Source organism: Phocoena phocoena, chromosome 8 (assembly GCF_963924675.1).
Source record: "Phocoena phocoena chromosome 8, mPhoPho1.1, whole genome shotgun sequence".
NCBI classification, from domain to species: domain Eukaryota; kingdom Metazoa; phylum Chordata; class Mammalia; order Artiodactyla; family Phocoenidae; genus Phocoena; species Phocoena phocoena.
The window spans coordinates 79205972-79227109 of NC_089226.1; the positions used below are offsets into that span (position 1 = coordinate 79205972).

Here is a 21138-nt window from a genome sequence, read left to right on the forward strand (position 1 = left end):
TTATTTTTTCCTATTACATAATTTTGGCATATTATGGACATTCCATACTCATAACAGATTAAAATAGCTCTCATACATTCTATAAATGTATAGTGAACACACCTATTCTAAACTACATAAGAAAATTTACTTTGAGAGCAAGCAGATAATTTAGAACAAAGATAATGTCAAAGTGGTTTTGGAGAGCCACACAAATTTAGGCTGCTTTGGACTCACTCATTCCAGCCCCCAAAGGAAAGTTAGAATAATGGTAAAGAGTGTTGGTACTTGTATCAGACAGATTTGTGTGAAAATCTCAGCTCCTCAATTTACTAGTTATATGACCCTGGGCAAGTTGTTTACCTTTATGAGCCTCAATTTCCTCACCTGAAAGGTAGAGATGAAAAATAATAATCCTGACTTCCTATGCCCATTGTAAGGATTAAGTAAAGTATGTAAAGCCCTTAGCCAATGATATATGCTATCAATGTTGCACTTTTTTGGTTCTAAGATGCACTTTTTTTGTAGCATTTTAACATCTCTGAAATTAGGAAGTGTTTTCTAATAGATGTGTAGTGTAAGTGTCTGACAATTGCTTTTCTTGATTGTAATGTAAGTGCCTGACATTAAGCTTTTAATTGCAAGGCATCCATTTCAAAGACATCCATCTATAATAAACACATTGCCAGCTACACAACTGGATAAAGTGCCAGGCGGCTCCACCCATGAAGTTTCCCTTTTAGAAAGCCCTAGTTGACCTAGATAACTGACTGACTGACCCTGCTTTCCCTTCTTGTGCTTTAATTCCCACTCTTATGTTTTAAATTCAACAATAAAGAGTGAAACCTCAAAACCCTAAGCACACCACCCTTGATCCCAATAAAGGCAGAGCCACAGTTCCTCTCTCTCACTCTCTCTGTCACTCTCTCTCTGCCCCCCTCACCTACCTTTCTGTGTGGTCCTGGGTGTACCATGTACCCTCTAGGACTTGTGAGTAATAAACCTTGTTTTGTTCAAAGTTCCCTGATGGATGTTGTTAAGGTGTGTCTTGCAATCATAATAAGAATCACAAGGATCAGGCCAACCATACACTGGGTCTGGTTGGTGAAATGTCTGTGGAGCCTCACCACAAGTAGTCTGTTATGGTAGGTGTGTATTCCCAGGCATTTTTAGCTGATAGCATTAGGGAACCATTGATCAAAACCTCCCGCTTTGGCCAGACACGATAACAGCGGTTTGTATGAGTTGCCTCACAACAGGAGGTCCCATAAGGAACACAGTGTTGGCGCCATGAGAGAATTCATGAGGGGTTGAAAGGAGGGAGGAGATGCCAGCCCATAGTATGGGCCAACCTCCCAGAAGCTCTTGCACTAGAATCTTGGCAGAGAGATGCATGCTCCACCAGGAGGGACCTGAGTCTGACCAAATATGACACAAGCAAGACGACTGGCCAGAGACAACCCGGAAATCTAACCCCATGACCTTAAAACCTGAGACTGTGAGCCATGTGGCAGAGCAGTTCTCCTGGGTTCCCTTACCCTGCTGCTCTCTGCCAGGGCCCCCCTTCCCAATAAAGTCTTTTGCTCTGTCACCGCATGTGTCTCCTTGGACAGTTCATTACCGAGGGTTAGACAAGAGCAAACTCTCAGGCCCTGAAAGAGGCCCTATTCCTGTAACCATAGTATCATTATGGATAGGCAGAGACCATTCCCAAACAAGATAGTTTATAATCACTGTTGGCCAGGTAGAATTCATGAGGTAAGTGTCATTCTCTGTGCTTGCATGATTTCAATAACAGATGAGTACATCTTTGTCACTTTTGCACAATTGTTGCAGTTGTGCACAATTATGCACAATTGTATGTGCATAGCTGTTTCCATATGTGCTAAGTGTAATTGGCATTTTAAATGTCTTTTAAAAGATTATGCTATGATTCCATGTTGAAACAAAAGTTATTATGTATCTTCAAGATCACAGGAAAAGAGTATTGAGACGTTTGGGACATTGAGATATTTGAGTATTGATATATTAGGTACACAAATATCATTGTTGAGAAATCACCAAAATTCCATATTTTCTTGCAAAGCAACAATCAAGTGTTTACCTAAGAAGGTAAAATACCCACAAGTAAATGAAGCTGTTAACATTTTCTTGCCTGCATATCTACAAAAAGATTGTCTATCACACAACAACCAACAGAACTAAAGACAGGAGAAATTGATATCTGAAAGAGATAAAGGAATCTTAAAGAAATGAGAGGCTGATAAGACCAATTCTTATTTTACACAGGACAAGTGATAAGGTATTAAACAAGAATTCATGAAAAATTTCCTTCTAACTTTGAATTTAAATTCCAGAGATATATGATCAATGAAGACAAAAAGAAGAAAGGGAAAAAAAGGAAGAGGGAGGGAGGAAGGACAAATTAATTTCTCTTATATTTTCCTTTTAATGTATGCCCAAAAGTGATAAATGATTAAGGTCTAAAAGGGCTATTTCAATAAAAATTTTTTTAAAAATTCTAAAATTGGGCTTCCCTGGTGGCGCAGTGGTTGAGAGTCCACCTGCCGATGCAGGGGACATGGGTTCGTGCCCCGGTCCGGGAAGATCCCACATGCCGTGGAGTGGCTGGGCCCGTGAGCCATGGCCGCTGAGCCTGCGCGTCCGGAGCCTGTGCTCCGCAACGGCAGAGGCCACAACAGTGAGAGGCCCACATACTGCAAAAAAAAAAAAAAAAAAATTCTACAATAGCATTATGCTATAGTGTAATAGCATTTTTTTCTTTTGGTACACAAAACAATAAGGCATCTCAAAGTTGATAACATCTTGGAATGGATGAAATATGGAAAGGATTAGCTACTACAGTATAGCTATATCTCCATAATGTTAGCAAGATTTCTCTCAAAAATATTTATTGATAGAAAAATAGCCACTTTACACTTTCAATGTTGCACTATACCTATCAGGGTCCAATTTACAATATGTAAAACAATGACCAAGCAATTAGACAAAATTAAAAATTCAGAGACTTCCCTGGCGCTCCAGTGGTTAGGACTCTGTGCTTCCAGTACAGGGGGTACCGGTTCGATCCCTGGTCGGGGAGCTAAGGAACTAAGCTCCCATATGCCACGCAGCCACAACAACAACAAAGAGCCTCATGACAACATAAATAAAAACTGTATTAAAAATTCAGCCATTTACTTATTTTTTTCATCTCAAGTACTGTCTGGTAATCTGTGACTTTTCTCCTGGGGAGCTTTTGGTAATACTTCTGCTAGCCTCAAATGCATGCTGTTAACACTTAGGTTAACAGTTTTGACTGATTTGTCTGTTTAGTCCAAAAAGTGATTCAATAGATATTTCCCCAGTGAACTTCCTGCCAGGACTGTGATCACCCAACATGAATAATAGTCTCTAGACCATGGAAAGCACTAGAGAGGGCTCTGAAGGTCATAACCAGGGACAGCCCTTGAGAAAGATTGCCCATCATATAAATTTGTCTTGAGTGTTACCCTCCTTCCCCTTCAGTTACTCATTGTAGGTGTGCACCCATGCACAACACACACACACACACATACACACATACACAGTAGCATTCAGACTCTCAGCTGGCTAATAACAGAGTAACAGAAAGTTAAACATAAGCAATATGACAGGAGAAAATATTGGCAAAACTAATGGGTTGATAACTTGAGTGCATGAGGTATTTGTCCCCTAGACTCTATCTGTGAAGGGTTGCAATGGGAGAGATGCTAATACACATAAAGAATTTAATTCGTGAATTTAAGCTCCTAGCAGTTTGAATCCTGACATAAACAAAAGATTTGCAGGCATAATTAGCTAGCCAGAATTTCCTACTGCAGAGAGAACATATAGAACTTCTAAGGGCTGGAGGAGATAGACAGAAATTTTTCAAAGAAAGTGAAAGAGTTAGGCAGAATGTGGTATGCCTACACCTTTTCCACTCCAAGAATAGAGCCCTGGGATGGGAATAGGGGAAAACAATAGAACTGCTAATGAAAACATAAACCCCAAAGTAGAAAATTCCTGAATATTTTTTCTTGGGTGCAGCCCAGAAAAATGATAAGCATCTTATGGAAATATCCCACACTTGCAAAGAGCTGTAGTAGATATGGTGCTAGGTATGGTAGTTGCATCTGGAGGTACTGGAGGACAGAAAGACCCTCAGAATTTTTCATGCTACTGTAGCATACAAAGAGAGAGTAAGGATGCTTAGGCAAATGGTCAACCTTATGCTGACGACAGCTTCTAGTGTCCTTACCATGTCTGGCATCTCACTCTAGCAACATCCTACTGCCGGATTTACCATGTGGTATATTTGTAAGTCCGATGACTTATACCATCTTAGCAAGAGTGATCCTATGTCCACGCTGCCTCTTCCATGGCTTTATTTTGAAACATATTTGTGCTGGATAAGAATTCTTTGTTGACAGGTTTGGAGTTTTTTTTTTTTTTTTTTTGGTTTGGTTTTTTTGTTTTGTTTTCAGTACTTTAAAGATGTTGCTCTACTGTCTTCTAGGTTGCATTATTTACAAGGGAAATTTGTTGCTATCCACATCTTTGTTCCTCTGTTCAAAATTTGTCCTTTTTTCTCTAGCTGATTTTTACATTTTGTCTTTATCACTAGTTTTAAGCAGTTTGGTTCATGATTCTTTTATTGGCTTACTTGAGCTTTTTGGATCTGTGGGTTTATAGTTTTCAGCAAATTTGGAAAAATATTGGCCATTATATCTTCAAATACTCTTTCATTTATTCCCCCTCTTCTCCTGCAGGAACTGCAATTACATACGCATAAGTCTGATCCAAGGCATCCCACAGCTCACTGATGCTGTCTTCATACTTTTTTGATCTTTTGTATTTCTGTTTTATATTTATATATTTTTATAAATATATAAATACACTTATATTTTGGATTTTTTATGTCTTCAAGCTTGCTAATCTTTTTTCCTGCATGTGTTATCTACCTTAATCCACTCTGTTTTTTTACACGTCAGATGTTTTAATTTTCATATCTATAAGTGATTTGGTTCTTTTTTATACTTTCTACATCTCTCCTTAATACCATCAGCCTTTCCTCTAGCTTTTTGAATAAATGGAAAGCAGTTATATACCTGTTTTCATGTCCTTGTCTACTAATTCAATTATTGGTGCCATTTCTGGGTCAGTTGTGATTGATTTTCCTCCTCATTATGGGTTCTGTTTCCCTAGATGAGGAGTGCCTGGTAAGTTTGTATACCCAGTAATTTTTTTTTTTTTTTTTTTGCGGTACGTGGGGCTCCCACTGTTGCGGCCTCTCCCGTTGCGGAGCACAGGCTCCGGACGCGCAGGCTCAGCGGCCATGGGTCACGGGCCCAGCCACTCCGCGGCATGTGGGAAACTCCCGGACCAGGGCACGAACCTGTGTCCCCTGCATCAGCAGGCGGACTCTCAACCACTGCGCCACCAGGGAAGCCCCCCAGTAATCTTTTTTTTTTTTTTTTTTTTTTTTGCGGTACGCGGGCCTCTCACTGTTGTGGCCTCTCCCGTTGCGGAGCACAGGCACAGGCTCCGGACGCGCAGGCTCAGCGGCCACGGCTCACGGACCCAGCCGCTCCGCGGCATGTGGGATCTTCCCGAACCGGGGCACGAACCCGTGTCCCCTGCATCGGCAGGCGGACTCTCAACCACTGCGCCACCAGGGAAGCCCCCCCCAGTAATTTTTAATTAACGCTAGACATGAGTGGTTTTACCTTGTTGGGTGTTGGCTGTCTTTATGTTCTTATGAATATTCTTGAGTTTTGTTCTGGTATTGGGTGTGTTACCTGGAAACAGTTTTGATCTTTAGAGGTTTGGTTTGTGAGCTTTCTTAGCCTACAGAGCAGCATTTAGGATATGACTAACATTTCCCCACTACTGAGGCAAAATTCTCTTGAGTAATCTACCCAACACTCAGTGAATTATGAAATGTTCTACTCTGCCTGGATGGAACCGGACCTCTTTCCAGCCCTGTGTGAGCTGTAGAGATTATGCCCTCTAATTCTTTTGGATGGTTCTTTCTCCACTTCTGGTAGTTTTCTCACATGCCTGTGCTTATTAACACTCCACTGAAGACTCCAAGGAGATCCTCTACGTATTTCTGGTGCTCCTACTGCATACAGTTCTATCTTCACCATGACTCTACTCTGTGAACTCTAGCCAACCTAGCCTCCCTGGACTTCAAGACCCACCTTGGTTTCCCTCCCTACTCATGTTTGGTTTCCTCTCTCTCAGGGGTCACTCTCCTCCATTGCCCAATGCCCCATGTCTTGAAAACCGTTATTTCATGTATTATGTCTGGTGTTTTAGTTATTTTCAAGTTGGAGGATACATTCAAACTCTTTTACACCAACTTGGCCAGAAGTACAGATCAATGTGATATTTTTTTAGTGTGTTAAATTTCCCTATAATATTTGAGTTTACATAGTCTGATCATATTATGGTTTTGGTTATTTGAGATGGCATTTTTCAATCAACAGTCTTTCTTCCTCAAATTAAAATATCTATAAATCTCTATGTGTTTAGGATTCTAAGTCCAGATTCCCAATATATTGAAATATCTAGAGTAAGAGCAAAACACAGAAGTATTTTGCCTACATATTACCAAACATCCAAAATCTAAATGTATCCAATAGCCTAATGTTTGGTTTCATATAGGCTTAACATTTGAGTGCTTACTTTTTCTCTTTCCTGTCAGCTGTTGGACCTCCACATCCACAGATACAAACCACAGTGAATTCGCCGTTCCAAAGCTAATCCCTTCTCTTCAAGCAGCTTTGGAATGCAGTCATACCTGAGCCAAGGAGGGCCCGAGAGGTTAAAAATAAGAAATATTTTCCTCTAATTGAAAATTTTAAAAATCATCCTACAAGTGGAAAGCAAATTTTTAATGACAAATCACTTTTAGTTATTTTTAAACTTGTTTCTGTAGTTCCTAACAGGAATATTTTTCTTCTCTGGGGATCATTTTGTCCTTTTCCTTGGCTCCTGCTTTTGAGATAAAGCCATTATCAATAAACCACTTGGGAGGAGAAAAAAGGAAGATGGCTTTTCCTAGGCAGAAAGCCTCTTTCTCATCTTACCCAAACATACATGCACTCCAGTGACATACCCCATAGTGAAGTGGCTCAGTATCCTTAATGCTAATAAAAATCTCTAAGAAAGCAATGAGAACATTTTATTTATTTATTTATTTATTGGCTGAGTTGGGTCTTTGTTGCTGCGCTCGGGCTTCCTCCAGCTGCAGTGAGAGGGGCCACTCTTCATTGTGGTGCCCGGGCCTCTCATTGCGGTGGCCTCTCCTGAGCACGGGCTCTAGAGTGCGGAGCACTGGCTCTAGAGTGCAGGCTCAGTAGTTGTGGTGCACGGGCTCAGCTGCTCCGCAGCATGTGGGATCCTCCCAGACCAAGGCTCGAACCCATGTCCCCTGCATTAGTAGGCAGATTCCCAACCACTGCCCCACCAGGGAAGCCCTGAGAACGTTTTCATTTTGTGTTCTCTCTGTATTAAACATCATCAGCCCTATTATATCACTGTGCTGTCACAACAGGGTTATTATAAGTCACAAGTCTTTCCACTATTCATAAATTATACTTAGCTGTCAGTTTGTACCAGACACTAGTCTACTTAGGGGAAAGGAAAAAGGATGCTCTATCTTTTTATACTGTTAAGAGTCTTTCTAAACATCATCAGTTACTTGGATACTTGACAGACCTCCCTGGCAGTACACACTTTATTTTTAAACTTTCTTAAAATCCAAACTTTCTTTTTTTATTTCACAACATTGAAAAACGAAAAGCTTCAAAGGGTACTTTCCATAATTAGTGTTAAAACCAAGACAAATTTTGCTGTTAAATTTCATTAAAACATGTTCTCTTTATTTTTCATATTTGAAAATGAGAAATTATAACTTTTCCCCCATTTTCTTTACAACACCACATTTTCTAGACAGCTACACATCTTCAAAATTGGCTTAAACATTCCTGAAAGAAACCTTCATTTATATCAAAAGAAATGAAAGAGAAAAAATATATGGTATATAACGTTACGGATTTTAACATTTTCTCATGTACATTACAGGATACAAATTAGGCTATGAAGCTACCTAACAGAAATCCCTTCCATTTAGGTAATGGTGTAAGGAAAAATCTGGAAAGCAGCAGTCTTAATAAATATGCAAAAGACCAGAAAGTGAGAAAGAAAAGAAAATCCAGTTCTTGGATTATTTATCTTGACTCTAATTACTACTGGATTTTAAGATTTGTGGTTAGAAGCTCTTCATCTAGCCTAGCGTAGAGAGGCTTTATCATAAAATAATACTCTACAACACATAGGAATTGCATCATCCCTCACCTTGCCCTCCAGCCCAACAAAAATTCCAATCCATGAAAATTTAGGAATTTAACCTCAAAGTCTACAGTAATGGAACATGCTGTGTTTTATTTTGACAGTGGAATGAATCTATCAGAGGCTCCCGAATCCACAGGGCTTGGGTATCTGGCTCCAGAGCCAAGTGGTTTAGGAGTCAAATGCATGGGAGAGTCTGCAGGCTGCAGACCCAGGATGAGGATGTCAGGGAAGCCTTCTGCCTAAAGAATGAGAAGTCAGAAGCTCCAGGAGGCAAGTGCTTTCAGAATGCAGCTCAAGTTTTTCTACCTCTATATTCTATTTTCCTTTCTTTGTTTCTCTTTTTCTTCCCAAAATTCATACTATCTCCTATTGTAGAAAATGTGAAGAAAGCACACCAAATTAAAGAAGAACATAACATTGCCTACAATCCCTCCATAGAAATAAACATGCCACCTTTCGTCATATCACCATTTGACTTTGTGTTGTTTCTTTTGTTGTTGTTTTCTTTATTAAACATTTTGATAAAATGGGAAATAATCATGATACCATACTCTATATAAATAGAGTATGGTATCATGATTGTTTCCCATTTTATTAAAAAATCTTTAAATTTACTTTTCAGAAAAGGCAAAATAGTTCCAACATATGATGTACCATGTATTTAACTTTTTCTCTCTTTGGATGTCTTGCTTGTTTCTAGGTGTCTATTGTTGGACACAATGCAGTGATGAACATCTTTGCTCATAAATCTCTCTGTGCATTTCTGTTTATGTTGCTGATATATATTCTAAGAACAAAATTACTAGGTCCAAGGATATGAAAACTTTTGAATCTCCTGATACAAATAACCATATTTATTTACAGAAAAGTCAAACCCGTTAATATCCCACTTTCAGTATGTGAGTATACTTGTTTTTCTGTGACATTAAAGCATTAAGAACTATAATTATTTTATGCTAAGGTATTAAGACAAACATTATTTCATTGTTATTTTAATTTTTGGCTTTTCATTACTTGCAAGGTTGCATACTTTATATGTTAAACAGGTCTATAATTTTCTCTACTGAAAACTGCCTATTCATGTCACTTGCTCATTTATCTTCTTGTGTGACAGTGTTTTTCTTACCGAGTTCTATGAACACAATACACACGAAGAATATTAAGCATTTCTTATCAAAATGTGTTGTAAATATTGTCCCAATTTATTTAATTACAACTATAATAAATTTTAATTCAATTTATTTAAACTAAAAACAACAACAGCAGTTCGTTCATTTCTTCCACCCACCATCCTCTGCCTCTGGCAACCACCAATCTATTCTATGAGCTTTGTTGTTTAAATTAAAAAAAATTTTTTTTAGATTCCACATATAAGAGAGAGCATATTTTTCTCTGACTTATTCCACTTAGTATAATGCCCTCGAGGTCCATCCATGTTGCTGTAAGTGGCAAAATTTCATTCTTTTTGTGGCTGAATAATATTCCATTGTATGTGCATATCACAATTTCTTTATTCATTTATCCATTGATGGACTCTTAGTCTCCATATCTTGGCTGTTGTAAATACTGCTGCAATGAATATGTGGGTGCATATATCTTTTCAAATTAGTGTTTTTGCTTTCTTTGGGTAAATACCCAGAAGTGGAATTGCTGGATCATATGGGAGTCCTATTTTTAATTTTTTGAGGAATCTCCATACTGTTTTCCACAGTGACTACACCACTTTACATTCCTACCAACAACCCACAAGTTTTCTCCTTTCTCCACATCTTTGCCCAACACTTGCTATTTCTAGTCTTCTTGATGATAGCCATTCCAACAGGTGTGAGATGATATCTCATTATGGTTTTGATTCACATTTTTCTGATGATTAAGGATGTAGAGTATCTTTTCATGTACCTGTTGACCATTTTATATGTCTTCTTTAGAACAATGTCTATTTAGATCTGTCCATTTTTTAATCAGGTTGTTTACTTTTTTGCTATTGAGTTGTTATGTGTTCTTTATATGTTTTGGATATTAGCCCCTTATCAACTATATAATAATTTTTACGTACAGTTTTTTATGTAACCAAATATATCATACTTTCCTTTTATAGCTCCTTACATTGTTTTATTTGCTGATCATCACAGAGCTGCAATAGCATGCTAAAGATAAGATAAGCTGTGACTCAGACTCACTCCCAACAAATCAAAAGTTTTTTGTTGTAAACAAAATTTTTCAGAAAAAGTTCATCAGTAAATGAGAATGTTTGCCCAGTCTAAATCATCTTTAGCTACATGTTATGTAAATTCTGTTGAAGAGTCTTAACCACACTAATGAATCATGTCTCAAATCTATACCATTGAGTCCTCTTACAGCCATAGCTCAAAACATATGGTCATTATTAAATTGGTAGGCTCACTTATCTCATGATCATTTGTTTAATACTTCTATCAACAAATATTTGCTGGGCACCTACTCTGAACATGGTCAGATTGAAGAGCACCCCAGTTTCAAACAAGCACATGCCCTAAATTAAGATTCAATACCTAACAGGCATATTTAAGTGACTTGTTATATGACAAACATCTAGATGAGCTGGCTCTTCTCCCTCCATCTGTTTGACATTTGGGGTCATTAGCGATAAGGGCTCAATGAGGAGTAGGTGAAAAAAATGAGAAGCAAAGTGTGGGTCATTAGGTGGCATAAACAAAGCTGCAAAACAGGAAGTGGAGTAAATCATGTCCAGCCTGGAGCTAGAGTCTGGAAATAAGCTTTGTGAAGTCTATTCAGACTTCTTCTCCTAAAGGCAATCATGACAAGCCCGTTTTTGACTCACCTTCAAAATAGCCTCTATCATCCTCTTCCAACTGCATTTCTTTAGAATGAAAAATTAGATTTGAATTTGGATTCAAAGCATAATCAAGGACTTGTTCACTGCAGGACATTTTAAAAGTCCTCAAGATCTTGAAAAAGAAAAGGCAGCCAAGAACAAAGAAACGCAAGTGTGGAAGATATTCCTCTTTTCTAACAAAGAAAAGAAAGAAAAATGTGAATACTAACCCTGCCACAACCCTCCATTTCCTGCCCAGGCTGATTTCTGAGGGGCACCTCTTTGGCCATTTCATGGGCTCCTTTGTAAGTTTTATTGAGAGAAACAGCAGAACGCCTTAAATAAGGGGACTGACTCAGCCCCTTTGTTCCTCGGTAACCTCAGTCAGTGGCTCTTGGCTTAAAAATTCCATGACACTTGTCCTGTTCCCAATCAGATGTGAGATTCAACTCCCTAAAATCATCACAGTCTTTGTGGGACCCTCTTGTGATCCTCACTGTACACTTCAATTTGCGGACTCTTTGTATCCATGTTTCCCACAACCTCCACAGATTGTAGACCTGCATCTACTCCTCCTATTTCCCCATGTGAGCTGCTGAACAAAGTGCCTGCAGAGTTGAAGTGAGACCAATAAATTTACTCTCTCATACGCTGTCTCTACCTTTTCTCATCTCCCCCGATTCTACCGGACCTGAGAATTAAAATAAGGAAAAATAAAAACATTGCTTAAAGAGGGGAAATAAACAAGGCCAGATTCTTCTCCAACCCGGTTCAATCACAACCCAGGCATGTGCTTTCAACAGCAGAAAAGAGAAAATCTTTACCAGGCAAATAACAAACTACCCTGCAGGGTGGTCTGACGCTTCTGAAGCTTATAGACCAGAACACTAGGATCACATGTACAGACTGCTGCATAGTTTACTTAGAGTGGGTCAAAAGTCACCCTTCTGAGTGATACTCCCTTCTGAATGTTCTGAATATTGGAATGCATAGGGCTCTTCCCTTCTCTCCTGCCAGGATCATCTAGATTAAGTGTGAGACATCACTGGCTGACTGTTGGCTGGATAAAACATGTGCTCAAATAAGATGGATTATCTGACCATCATTAAATAATAGAATTCCTTAAATTCTACAGTTTAGCTATCATAACAACTAACAAATATTTGGTCCTTGCTATATGCTTGGCTCTGTGCTAATCACAGAGAAAATGAAGGTAAATAAAACACATCCTTACACTTGGGAACTCACAGTTAAGTAGGGGAGATAGACCAGTTTAACAGAAACCCAATGCAATGCAATACACACTACAAAAAAACAAAGAAAAAGTACCTCTGAAATACTACAAAAACATTTTGTCAAACACTAAATAGGAAGTGATCAACTTAACCTAGGGTTTGCTGATGAAAACTCATTAAGCACCTCCTATGATTCAGGCACTGTACCAGGCACTGGGGAGAGAGTGAACATAGCTCCTATCTTCATATGCTGTAAGTTGAGCTGGACTGACAAACCTAGAACAAATAAATACATAAAGTACAATTATAAATAGTGGAAAATGCCATGAGGAAAAGAACAGGGTGGTATGATAGGGAATGCTCAAGAGAACTAAGTAAAATCTGGAAATCAAGGAGAGACTTTTAGAGGAAATGGCATTACAGTTAAGACATGAGAGAGTAGGCATGAACCAGGACAGGAGTTGGGTAAGAGGGTTCTAGGCAGGGAAAACAGAATGAGTAAAGACTTTGAGATGAGAACAAATTTGAACAAGAATCCCATATGGCTTAAGCATAGTGAACAAAGTGGGGCGTTGCAGAAGGTGGAAATTGAGAAGCTGGGACCAGACTGAGCAAGACCTGGTAGGCTAACTAAGGAAGCTGAATTTCAGTCAAAGTGCAGTGGGATGCCATTGAGGCATCTACAGTGGTGGATAAAATCCCTCCCAAATGACTCTGAATCCTTATAATGTGCTTAGCTTACATGGCATGGTGCTGCACAGACAGACACTATTTGATCCCTGGCTCAATCAAGCCTCTTAGTAGCACTCTCCTTCTCTCCTCTGGACCCCCTAGCTCTTATTTTCAGTGATGCGTCTCCTCTCTGAGAATTTAACTGCCCCCCTCCATCCCCTCCCTTCCCCACCACCATATGCATTATTTCTTGTACCTGTGTCCTCAGAATCCCCTTCAGCTAAGGGTGGTCCTCTACCTGATACCATGCTTTCCCCCTGTACCTTCCTGGAAACCCTCCTCATACTCTTGACCTTCCTATGCATTATTGACCACCATATGCATTATTTCTTGTACCTGTGTCCTCAGAATCCCCTTCAGCTAAGGGTGGTCCTCTACCTGATACCATGCTTTCCCCCTGTACCTTCCTGGAAACCCTCCTCATACTCTTGACCTCCCTTCCTTCAGACTCTCCTACTCCACCTCTCTGACTCTCCCTAGCTCTTTCCTCTATGATTAGCATAGACTGTGTTGATGGGTGAAATGGGTGGATAGGATCACAGATTCCTTGAATCTGGTAGTGACAATAAGAGAAGTGCTTATAGTCTTTTCTTTGAGAGTATTTTCTAACCTAGCTGCAAATAAGAAATATTTGCATTATTGTAGAATCTATTTCACAACCTACATCCTCATTTCCTGTTTCGCAGTTCTACAATATTTCTAACAGCCTTTTTTTCTGGAAAGTGTGGTAGAGATACCTAGTGTTCTTCCACATTTGGTTTTCCTCTCCTTCTGGGCACATGAAAGAATTAGACTCCCCTTCCCTTTGCACCAAGGCAGGGTCATGTCACTGGCCAATAGGCAGTGTGCAAAGTGGCACGTGTCACTTCTGAGCCAATGCATTTAAGTGCAACACAGCACGTGTCTCTCTGGAGCCCTCTTCCTCTGCCATGTTAACCAGGGAGGTCTCATGTTGTAAATGGTCAGGTAGAGTTGCCACATAGAGGAGAGTTACTGAGTCACCTTGAGCTGCAGAAGACTTGAATTTGGTGCTAACATTTAGTGATGTTTGTTACCACAGCATATCATGCCTATTCTGACTAATAGAGAAAGATGGGAGAACTAATCACTCTCTTCACACATTATACTTATTTCCTTGTAACCATTCTAATTATGATTTCATAGGTGAGTTTGTTGCCTATTTTTTAATAAATTTATTTATTTTATTTTATTATTTATTTTTGGCCACATTGGGTCTTTGTTGCTGCGCACAGGCTTTCTCTAGTTGCGGCAAGTGGGGGCTACTCTTCATCGTGGTGCGCAGGCTTCTCATTGCGGTGGCTTCTCTTTTTGCGGAGCCTGGGCTCTAGGCATGTGGGCTTCAGTAGTTGTGGCATGTGGGCTCTAGAGTGCAGGCTCAGTAGTTGTGGTGCACGGGCTTAGTTTCTCCACAGCATGTGGGATCTTCCCAGACCAGGGCTCAAACCCGTGTCCCCTGCACTGACAGGCGGCTTCTTAGCCACTGCCCCACCAGGGAAGCCCTATTGCCTAATTTTGATGGGAACTTTGTGTGACTGTTCTTGTTAATTAACTCTCCTCTGCCCCTAACCAATGCTCTTAAAGTAAATAATAATGACCATTTCACTGAGTTAATGTGACAAATAGTTGACTAGAAAATCAAAATGCATTCCACTCTCTTCCTTATTTTCTTCCTTCTGTCTTTTCTTCCTTCTTTCCTTGCTACCTTCCTCATTCCCTACTTTTCTGTTTTCTTTCTTTCTCATCCATTTCTATTCCTCTCTCCTTCCCACCCTCTGTAAATAATGGCTGCTCAATAAAAGCTACTGACATGTTAATTGATCACATAATCCCCAAAGTGCTAAATATTGTGTCCTCATCTTCCCCCCTTTATTTTCCCCCTCTTCTCCCACCCCAGGACCCCTATTCTGGCCCAGGCTAATTCCCTTTGTTCATTTAACTTCTTTGACATGGCCCAGGGGTGAATTCAGCCTGACAGTTTTGGGGGGATTTTGGGAGCCTCCACTTCCCAGAGGCTCCTTTCGGGTTAGAAACCAAATATAGTCTAAAAGACTATACAGTGGAACCTAATCTCCCTAACCTTTCTTATACTTAATGCATACAGGGCCCTTTTCTATAAAAGTTCTACCATTACCATAATCAGAAACAGTCAGAGGATCACAAAAAACCTGTCAGGGGTAAGTCACAGAGCTTAAGAAATCTTACAGGTCTTTAGGCTCAGGGTGCCAACCTGAATTCCTCCTTCCTTCTCTGCAACGGTAACTGGACCAAAGGAGCAAGATTTTAAAGTGCACTGAAAAGGATAAGGGATAAGCAAGTTTTAAGCTAGCCAAACCTGCTGGTACTGCATAGCAAGGATTGCATATAAAAAGCTGGTACTGGGCAACGGTGTTCATCTACATGACATCTATATGACTCTGGCCCCTGCCCCCGAGGTCCTCCTTTATTCTTGAATTCACCTAGTTCCTGTCCCTTAACTTTGTCTCTAATCTTCAGCCCTAAACTCAACTGCTGTCCCTTTCAGCAGATAGTGCTTCTTGATTTCACTCTTCAAAGTCCTCTATGTGACTTGTCTGTGTTTAGATGTTTCCTCTGGCTCCATTTGTTTTAGACCAATCCTCAGAAGCCCACCTTAACTCTGATCCTGGTAGAACAGCCCAAGATGGAATTGGGCATATACGAAGAATGTATGAACAAATGTTTATAAAAAGTGAACGAAATGAAGCGTTTAATGCAAAAGGCTACAGTGGGCTGGAGCTGGCTGGCACTGGCTCATGAGAGCCAGTTGTTACGTTTTCAGGAATTTTGCAAGTCAGTTGTTAAACATCGATCACCATTATTAAAAATTAAGTTATCTAAACTTACAATTAAATAAATTATACAAATTAAAGGGAATGCATAAGTAAAACTCATCAGTTCTTAATTATTTTACTACATTTTACTATATTCTATGCTTTAGTGGTCATCTGTGTCTAATGTATCTGTATGATAGGAATGCTATATAATGATGTGTCGTTGCCCATGTCATTCTAACTCTGCACTCAATGGCATCAGCCATGGTGAGAGTATTTACCCCACGGAAATCAGCAAATGCTAGAAAGGGGGTTCTTTCCTCCCCTCAAGCCTACTGTTGAATGCTTACCAGCACAGCACTGCAATAGGGTGCCAATGTCTTTCAAAAGTGGGTACTGAAGACAAAAGCATGGGGAAGGGGGAATATTTGCAGTTACTTCCCCAGAATCTATTCTCACGCTGTCCCCTTGTTAAGCAGGTTCCTGTTTCCCAACTATATAGTTTGCATGGTAACTTGCATTCGGCTGCAGAACTGGGTTCTTATTGTCTTAAGCCCAGTGGCTATCCCAAACTTCTGACTATGATCAGCCTGGTTCAAGGACGGGTTCATCTTCTAAATCAGTCCAACTGTGGCCACTGAGCTGATCTGAAGGACCTGTATTTGAGCTACCAGGAAATCTAACCTGCCATTCCTGCTAGACATGAACAAAGAAGTCTGTAACCCCAGAAGACACTGGTAGCCACCTTGGAACCACAAATGAAAGAGACTGCCCAAGAATGAATATAAACTGAAGAAGTAGAATCAAAAAATGGTAAGAGAAAAACTAGATTCTGGACAGGTTTGGGTTGAAAACAATCTAATCTTAGACTTTCTGTAAGTCAAGGAATTTCCTTTGCCTTTAGTCTGATTAAATTGGAACTTCAGTTACTTGCACCAGAATGATTCCTTCCAGCTTCGTGACATGCGGTTTGTCTTTTAAAGGAGGTAACTGCAGGGAAAAGCAAATACTGTGTGTATATACACGTCTGACTCTTCAACGAAAGAGCAAGCTCTTTGGAGGCTGTAACTTTTTATTGCACACCTTTGTATCTGTAGCTAACTTAACACTGTGCCCTGCACATAGTAGGGGGCAAGTAGTAGTAAGTGCTTAAAATAGGCTTGTTTAGTTGAATTGGTTAGCAAGTCAGAGAAGGGATTGTGCAAGAAGTAGAGTGAATCAGAGTAAATTCCGCTTGCTTTTCTTGGCTGACTGGCCAATTTGAATCCATCTGTTGTCATTTGTCAAGGTGCCAGGGGAAAAGGGATGAAGCAATATTGTTCTTGAGTCCAAGAGTCCTGTCTCTCAAATGGAGAAAGTTGGAGTTTTCTGCTGAAACACAGTGAAAATGTCATAGTCTTTAGTTAGCATAAACACTAAGAAAACTCATGTGACCTACGTTTTCACGATGCCAAGTCTCTGGATAAAAATTAAAATGCGTGGTCAACACGCTCCTCAAAATCTATGCATGTGGCACCACATCAACAAATATCCAATTACTTAACTGGACTTCTCACTGTCTAGCCAGGGTTGTTTATGTCATTGAAAGTGATGGCAGCAAGTATGGCACTGTGGCTCTAAATGACACCAGCGCCTTATGATTCTGGGAGGGAGATAAGCATAAACACAGGCAAATCACATGAGTGTTTCAGGTACATTTCAGGGCAGAAAGAGGAAATAACCATAGAAATAGGGACGCTGCCTCTGTTTTCCCACTCCTTCCCTGTCTTCTCCTCCACTCCCCTATTCGACATACAGCATCTCTTATTTATTTATATTAATTTTCTTTCCATGTCCCAGAATGTGAGCTCCAGGAAGGCAAGGATTTCTCTCTATTTTTGTTCACTGCTCTTTCTGTGAACAAAATAGACTCTGGCGAATGGTAAATGCTCAATAAACATTTGATGAACAAATGAGATGGCCTGAAGGATGGCAATACACTAAGCAGTTCATAAATCAAAAACTAAGATGACCTGGTGAAAAATTACTTTTTTTCTAAATTAAATTAAAAGACGCAGTGACTTAATGAGTACTGGCTGGCTGAACTGCAATCTTTGTGATAACAAATAATTTGTTTAACTTTCTATCCCTTGGGTTCTCCACCCAGAAAACTGGAGATAACAGTGCCAGTCCCATATTCTTCAAAAACTTTTAAGTGTCCCAAAAGAGGCAATCGCTGTAAAGGTGTTAGGTTAAAGATGTAATGGAGGAGCTTAGCAAGGATGGGCTTTCATGAAATTAAACAACTATCTCAGTTGCCCATTGACTTATTAAACTGGCAAAATTCCATTTATCAGCTTTTGTTCCTAGACATACTAGCAACCATACGTTAATCAGTTTTCTATATTCCTATTTATACCAAAGTATTAAAGTTATTGTAACTTCAATTAACCATTTCCAAACAAAACTGCAATTTCATACACTTCAAATTTTCCTTTAAAGCCATAAACTTTTTAATGCTAAAAATAGACATACCCACAGAATGCAATCTAACTGACATTTATTTGATTGTTTTGGAAACAATTTTAAATAGTGAAATGGCATTTCTCCAGGGTAATTACCCTTCCTCCCGATTCGTTAATAGCAAAACAGTCTGTCTGTTATGGGAATTCTATTTATCCTCTTCCCATTTTCTCCTTCAAGCTAAATTCTATTTTCCGGGGTCTCCTTACCAATCCTCAAAAAGAGACCCTGTACCTTTAATAGCACAGACCTGGCGAGAGGTTTCTTTCCAAACTTGTTCCCTGGCTTCCAAGTGACGAAACCAGCTGTAATTTGAGAGCAAAGAGATCCTCAGGATATCATTAGCCAAAGGAAAAGCTCCGCATTCCCACCCAGTCCAGGAGTTGAAATAGTATCAGAGGGCAAGAACCTTTCTCTCCAGCTACAGGCTCCATTTCCCAAGGAGCGAGGGGTAACTCAGAGAGCCAGAGTAGGGCAACGGAGCCAGCCAGCGTCCAGCCAGAGAGCTGCAGCAGGGGTTCCCTACCCGTGCCGGGATCCCGCCGGGAAGGAGCCGGCTGAGTTCCAGCCACCCGAGCGAGCGCAGGGGCTCAGAGCGAGGGTGCATCCTTGGCTGCGGGCTGCGGCGGCTGCTACCCAGGCTCTGGTGCCGCAGCCACATGAAGCCAGTTGGGGAGGGGGTGCCAGGGTGCAGCGAGGCTACTGGGACTGAGGCTGACGCCGTCTCAGGGAGGCGCTGACTCCCTAGGGGACCCCCTTCCTCGCGCCTGGGCGAAAAGTCTTCTCCAGGGGTCCCCCGTCATCCTGAATATCCAGGATGGTGTTCATGAAGTTCCTCTGGATGGGTTTTCTGTGCCACCTGTGTCAGGGCTATTTCGATGGCCCTCTCTATCCAGAGATGTCCAATGGGTCTCTGCACCACTACTTTGTGCCCGACGGGGATTACGAGGAGAACGATGACCCCGAGAAGTGCCAGCTGCTCTTCAGGGTGAGTGACCAACGGCGCTGCTCTCAAGGGGAGGGGAGCCCAGCCAGCAGTCTGCTCAGCCTCACCCTGCGGGAGGAATTCACCGTGCTGGGCCGCCAGGTGGAGGACGCGGGACGCGTGCTGGAGGGCATCAGTAAGAGCATCTCCTACGACCTAGACGGGGAGCAGAGCTACGGCAAGTATCTGCGGCGGGAGTCCCACCAGATCGGGGATGCCTACTCCAACTCGGACAAGTCTCTCACTGAGCTGGAAAGCAAGTTCAAGCAGGGCCAGGAACAGGACAGCCGGCAAGAGAGCAGGCTCAACGAGGACTTCTTGGGGATGCTGGTCCACACCAGGTCCCTGCTGAAGGAAACGCTCGACATCTCCGTGGGGCTCAGGGACAAATACGAGCTGCTGGCCCTCACCATCAGGAGCCACGGGACCCGGCTAGGTCGGCTGAAAAACGATTATCTTAAAGTGTAGGTGGAAGGGCAAACTTCCAGGGAGAGGGAATCACATCAGACCCGTGGTGGAAGGTGGGGGACAGAGACGGGGCTTTTTCCCATATACTTATTACTTTTTATAACCAGATTTGCACTTGGAGAGTGATCTGATGTGATCTTAACAAGAAAGAAGTGAGAATTGAGTGGTTTTAGTTTTGTACACTATTTATGTGATTGCTATTGATTTGTCACCTGGAAAGAAGAATTTAAAACCATGTCTCCTGCCTTTCCTAGAAGGGCTTTATATCTCTGCAGAGACACCTGTTTCAGCCACCTCTGAAAGGACACAGTTTATGCAGTAGGGACTGTTTAAGCCTCCTCATCCTGAAGATTATGTGAAAATATCCAGGGAGCATGTCCACAGCTCCTTTCTGCCTTCAGCCTTCTCTCCTGGGCTCCGAAAGCTGTCAAAGTCGCCTGTTTTTCAGATGAGGTCAGAGGTGCTGCTCAGCATGCCTGGCAGAGGATGGAAGTTGCCGGTTTCTTCTCCTTTTCCTTCTTATTTATTAACCATGGTCTTTAGTTGTTTTCTTTTTGGTTTTGGATTTGGGTTTTTTGGGTTGTTTTTTTCTTAAGTATTGGCTAGAAACTATATGCAAATCACCTTTTGCAGGGAGATGTCTGCTGTGCCTCTGTGGGTTTGTGTAAGTTAAAGGGGTCACATTCAAGAAGCCTAAGGTTTGTGGTGATTATGCACTCCTGTGATATGCTGATTTGCTGTGTCTCTTATTGTGTGTCTGTGTCATCAGCACTGCAGTCCACTACAAAGAAGTAGGTAGATTGCCTTGACACCCCCCCAAATGCCTGTGATTTAGGTTACCAGTGTATTCTTTCTCATTTAAGGGTTTTGCTTCTGTTTGCTTATTGAAAACCTGTACTTCAAGTAGAGGGAATTTTAATTCTCATAACTCCTTAACTAAGTTTTATTATTCAGCCAATAAATATGTTCTCATATAATACCTGCTTATTTTCTAATTTATATTCATAACTTTCATACTGTAAAGAGGAGCCAGTGCAAAAGGGAAGAGAAGGCTGGGATTGAAGCCAGTTTACTTAGAGTATATGATAAAGAAGACAGAGGGACCGCTACGTATTTGGCAATCCTCCCTTCCCTGGCCACCCTTACCATCCTCAAAAGGAAAAAATAAAATCTAGGCTGTGCCAAAACTTGATCTCTGCTGGTCTACCTAAAAACTCCAATTTTCTC

General features: G+C 40.9%; 1 protein-coding gene across 1 annotated transcript; it reads left to right on the forward strand.

Annotated features, from left to right (window-relative positions):
* The first annotated feature begins 18849 nt into the window (after nt 1-18849).
* FIBIN (fin bud initiation factor homolog) lies at nt 18850-20888 on the forward strand. The gene has a single exon (XM_065882608.1). The coding sequence runs from the start codon at nt 19276-19278 to the stop codon at nt 19909-19911; it is 636 nt and encodes a 211-aa protein (XP_065738680.1). The 5' UTR covers nt 18850-19275; the 3' UTR covers nt 19912-20888.
* The last annotated feature ends 250 nt before the right edge of the window (nt 20889-21138 follow it).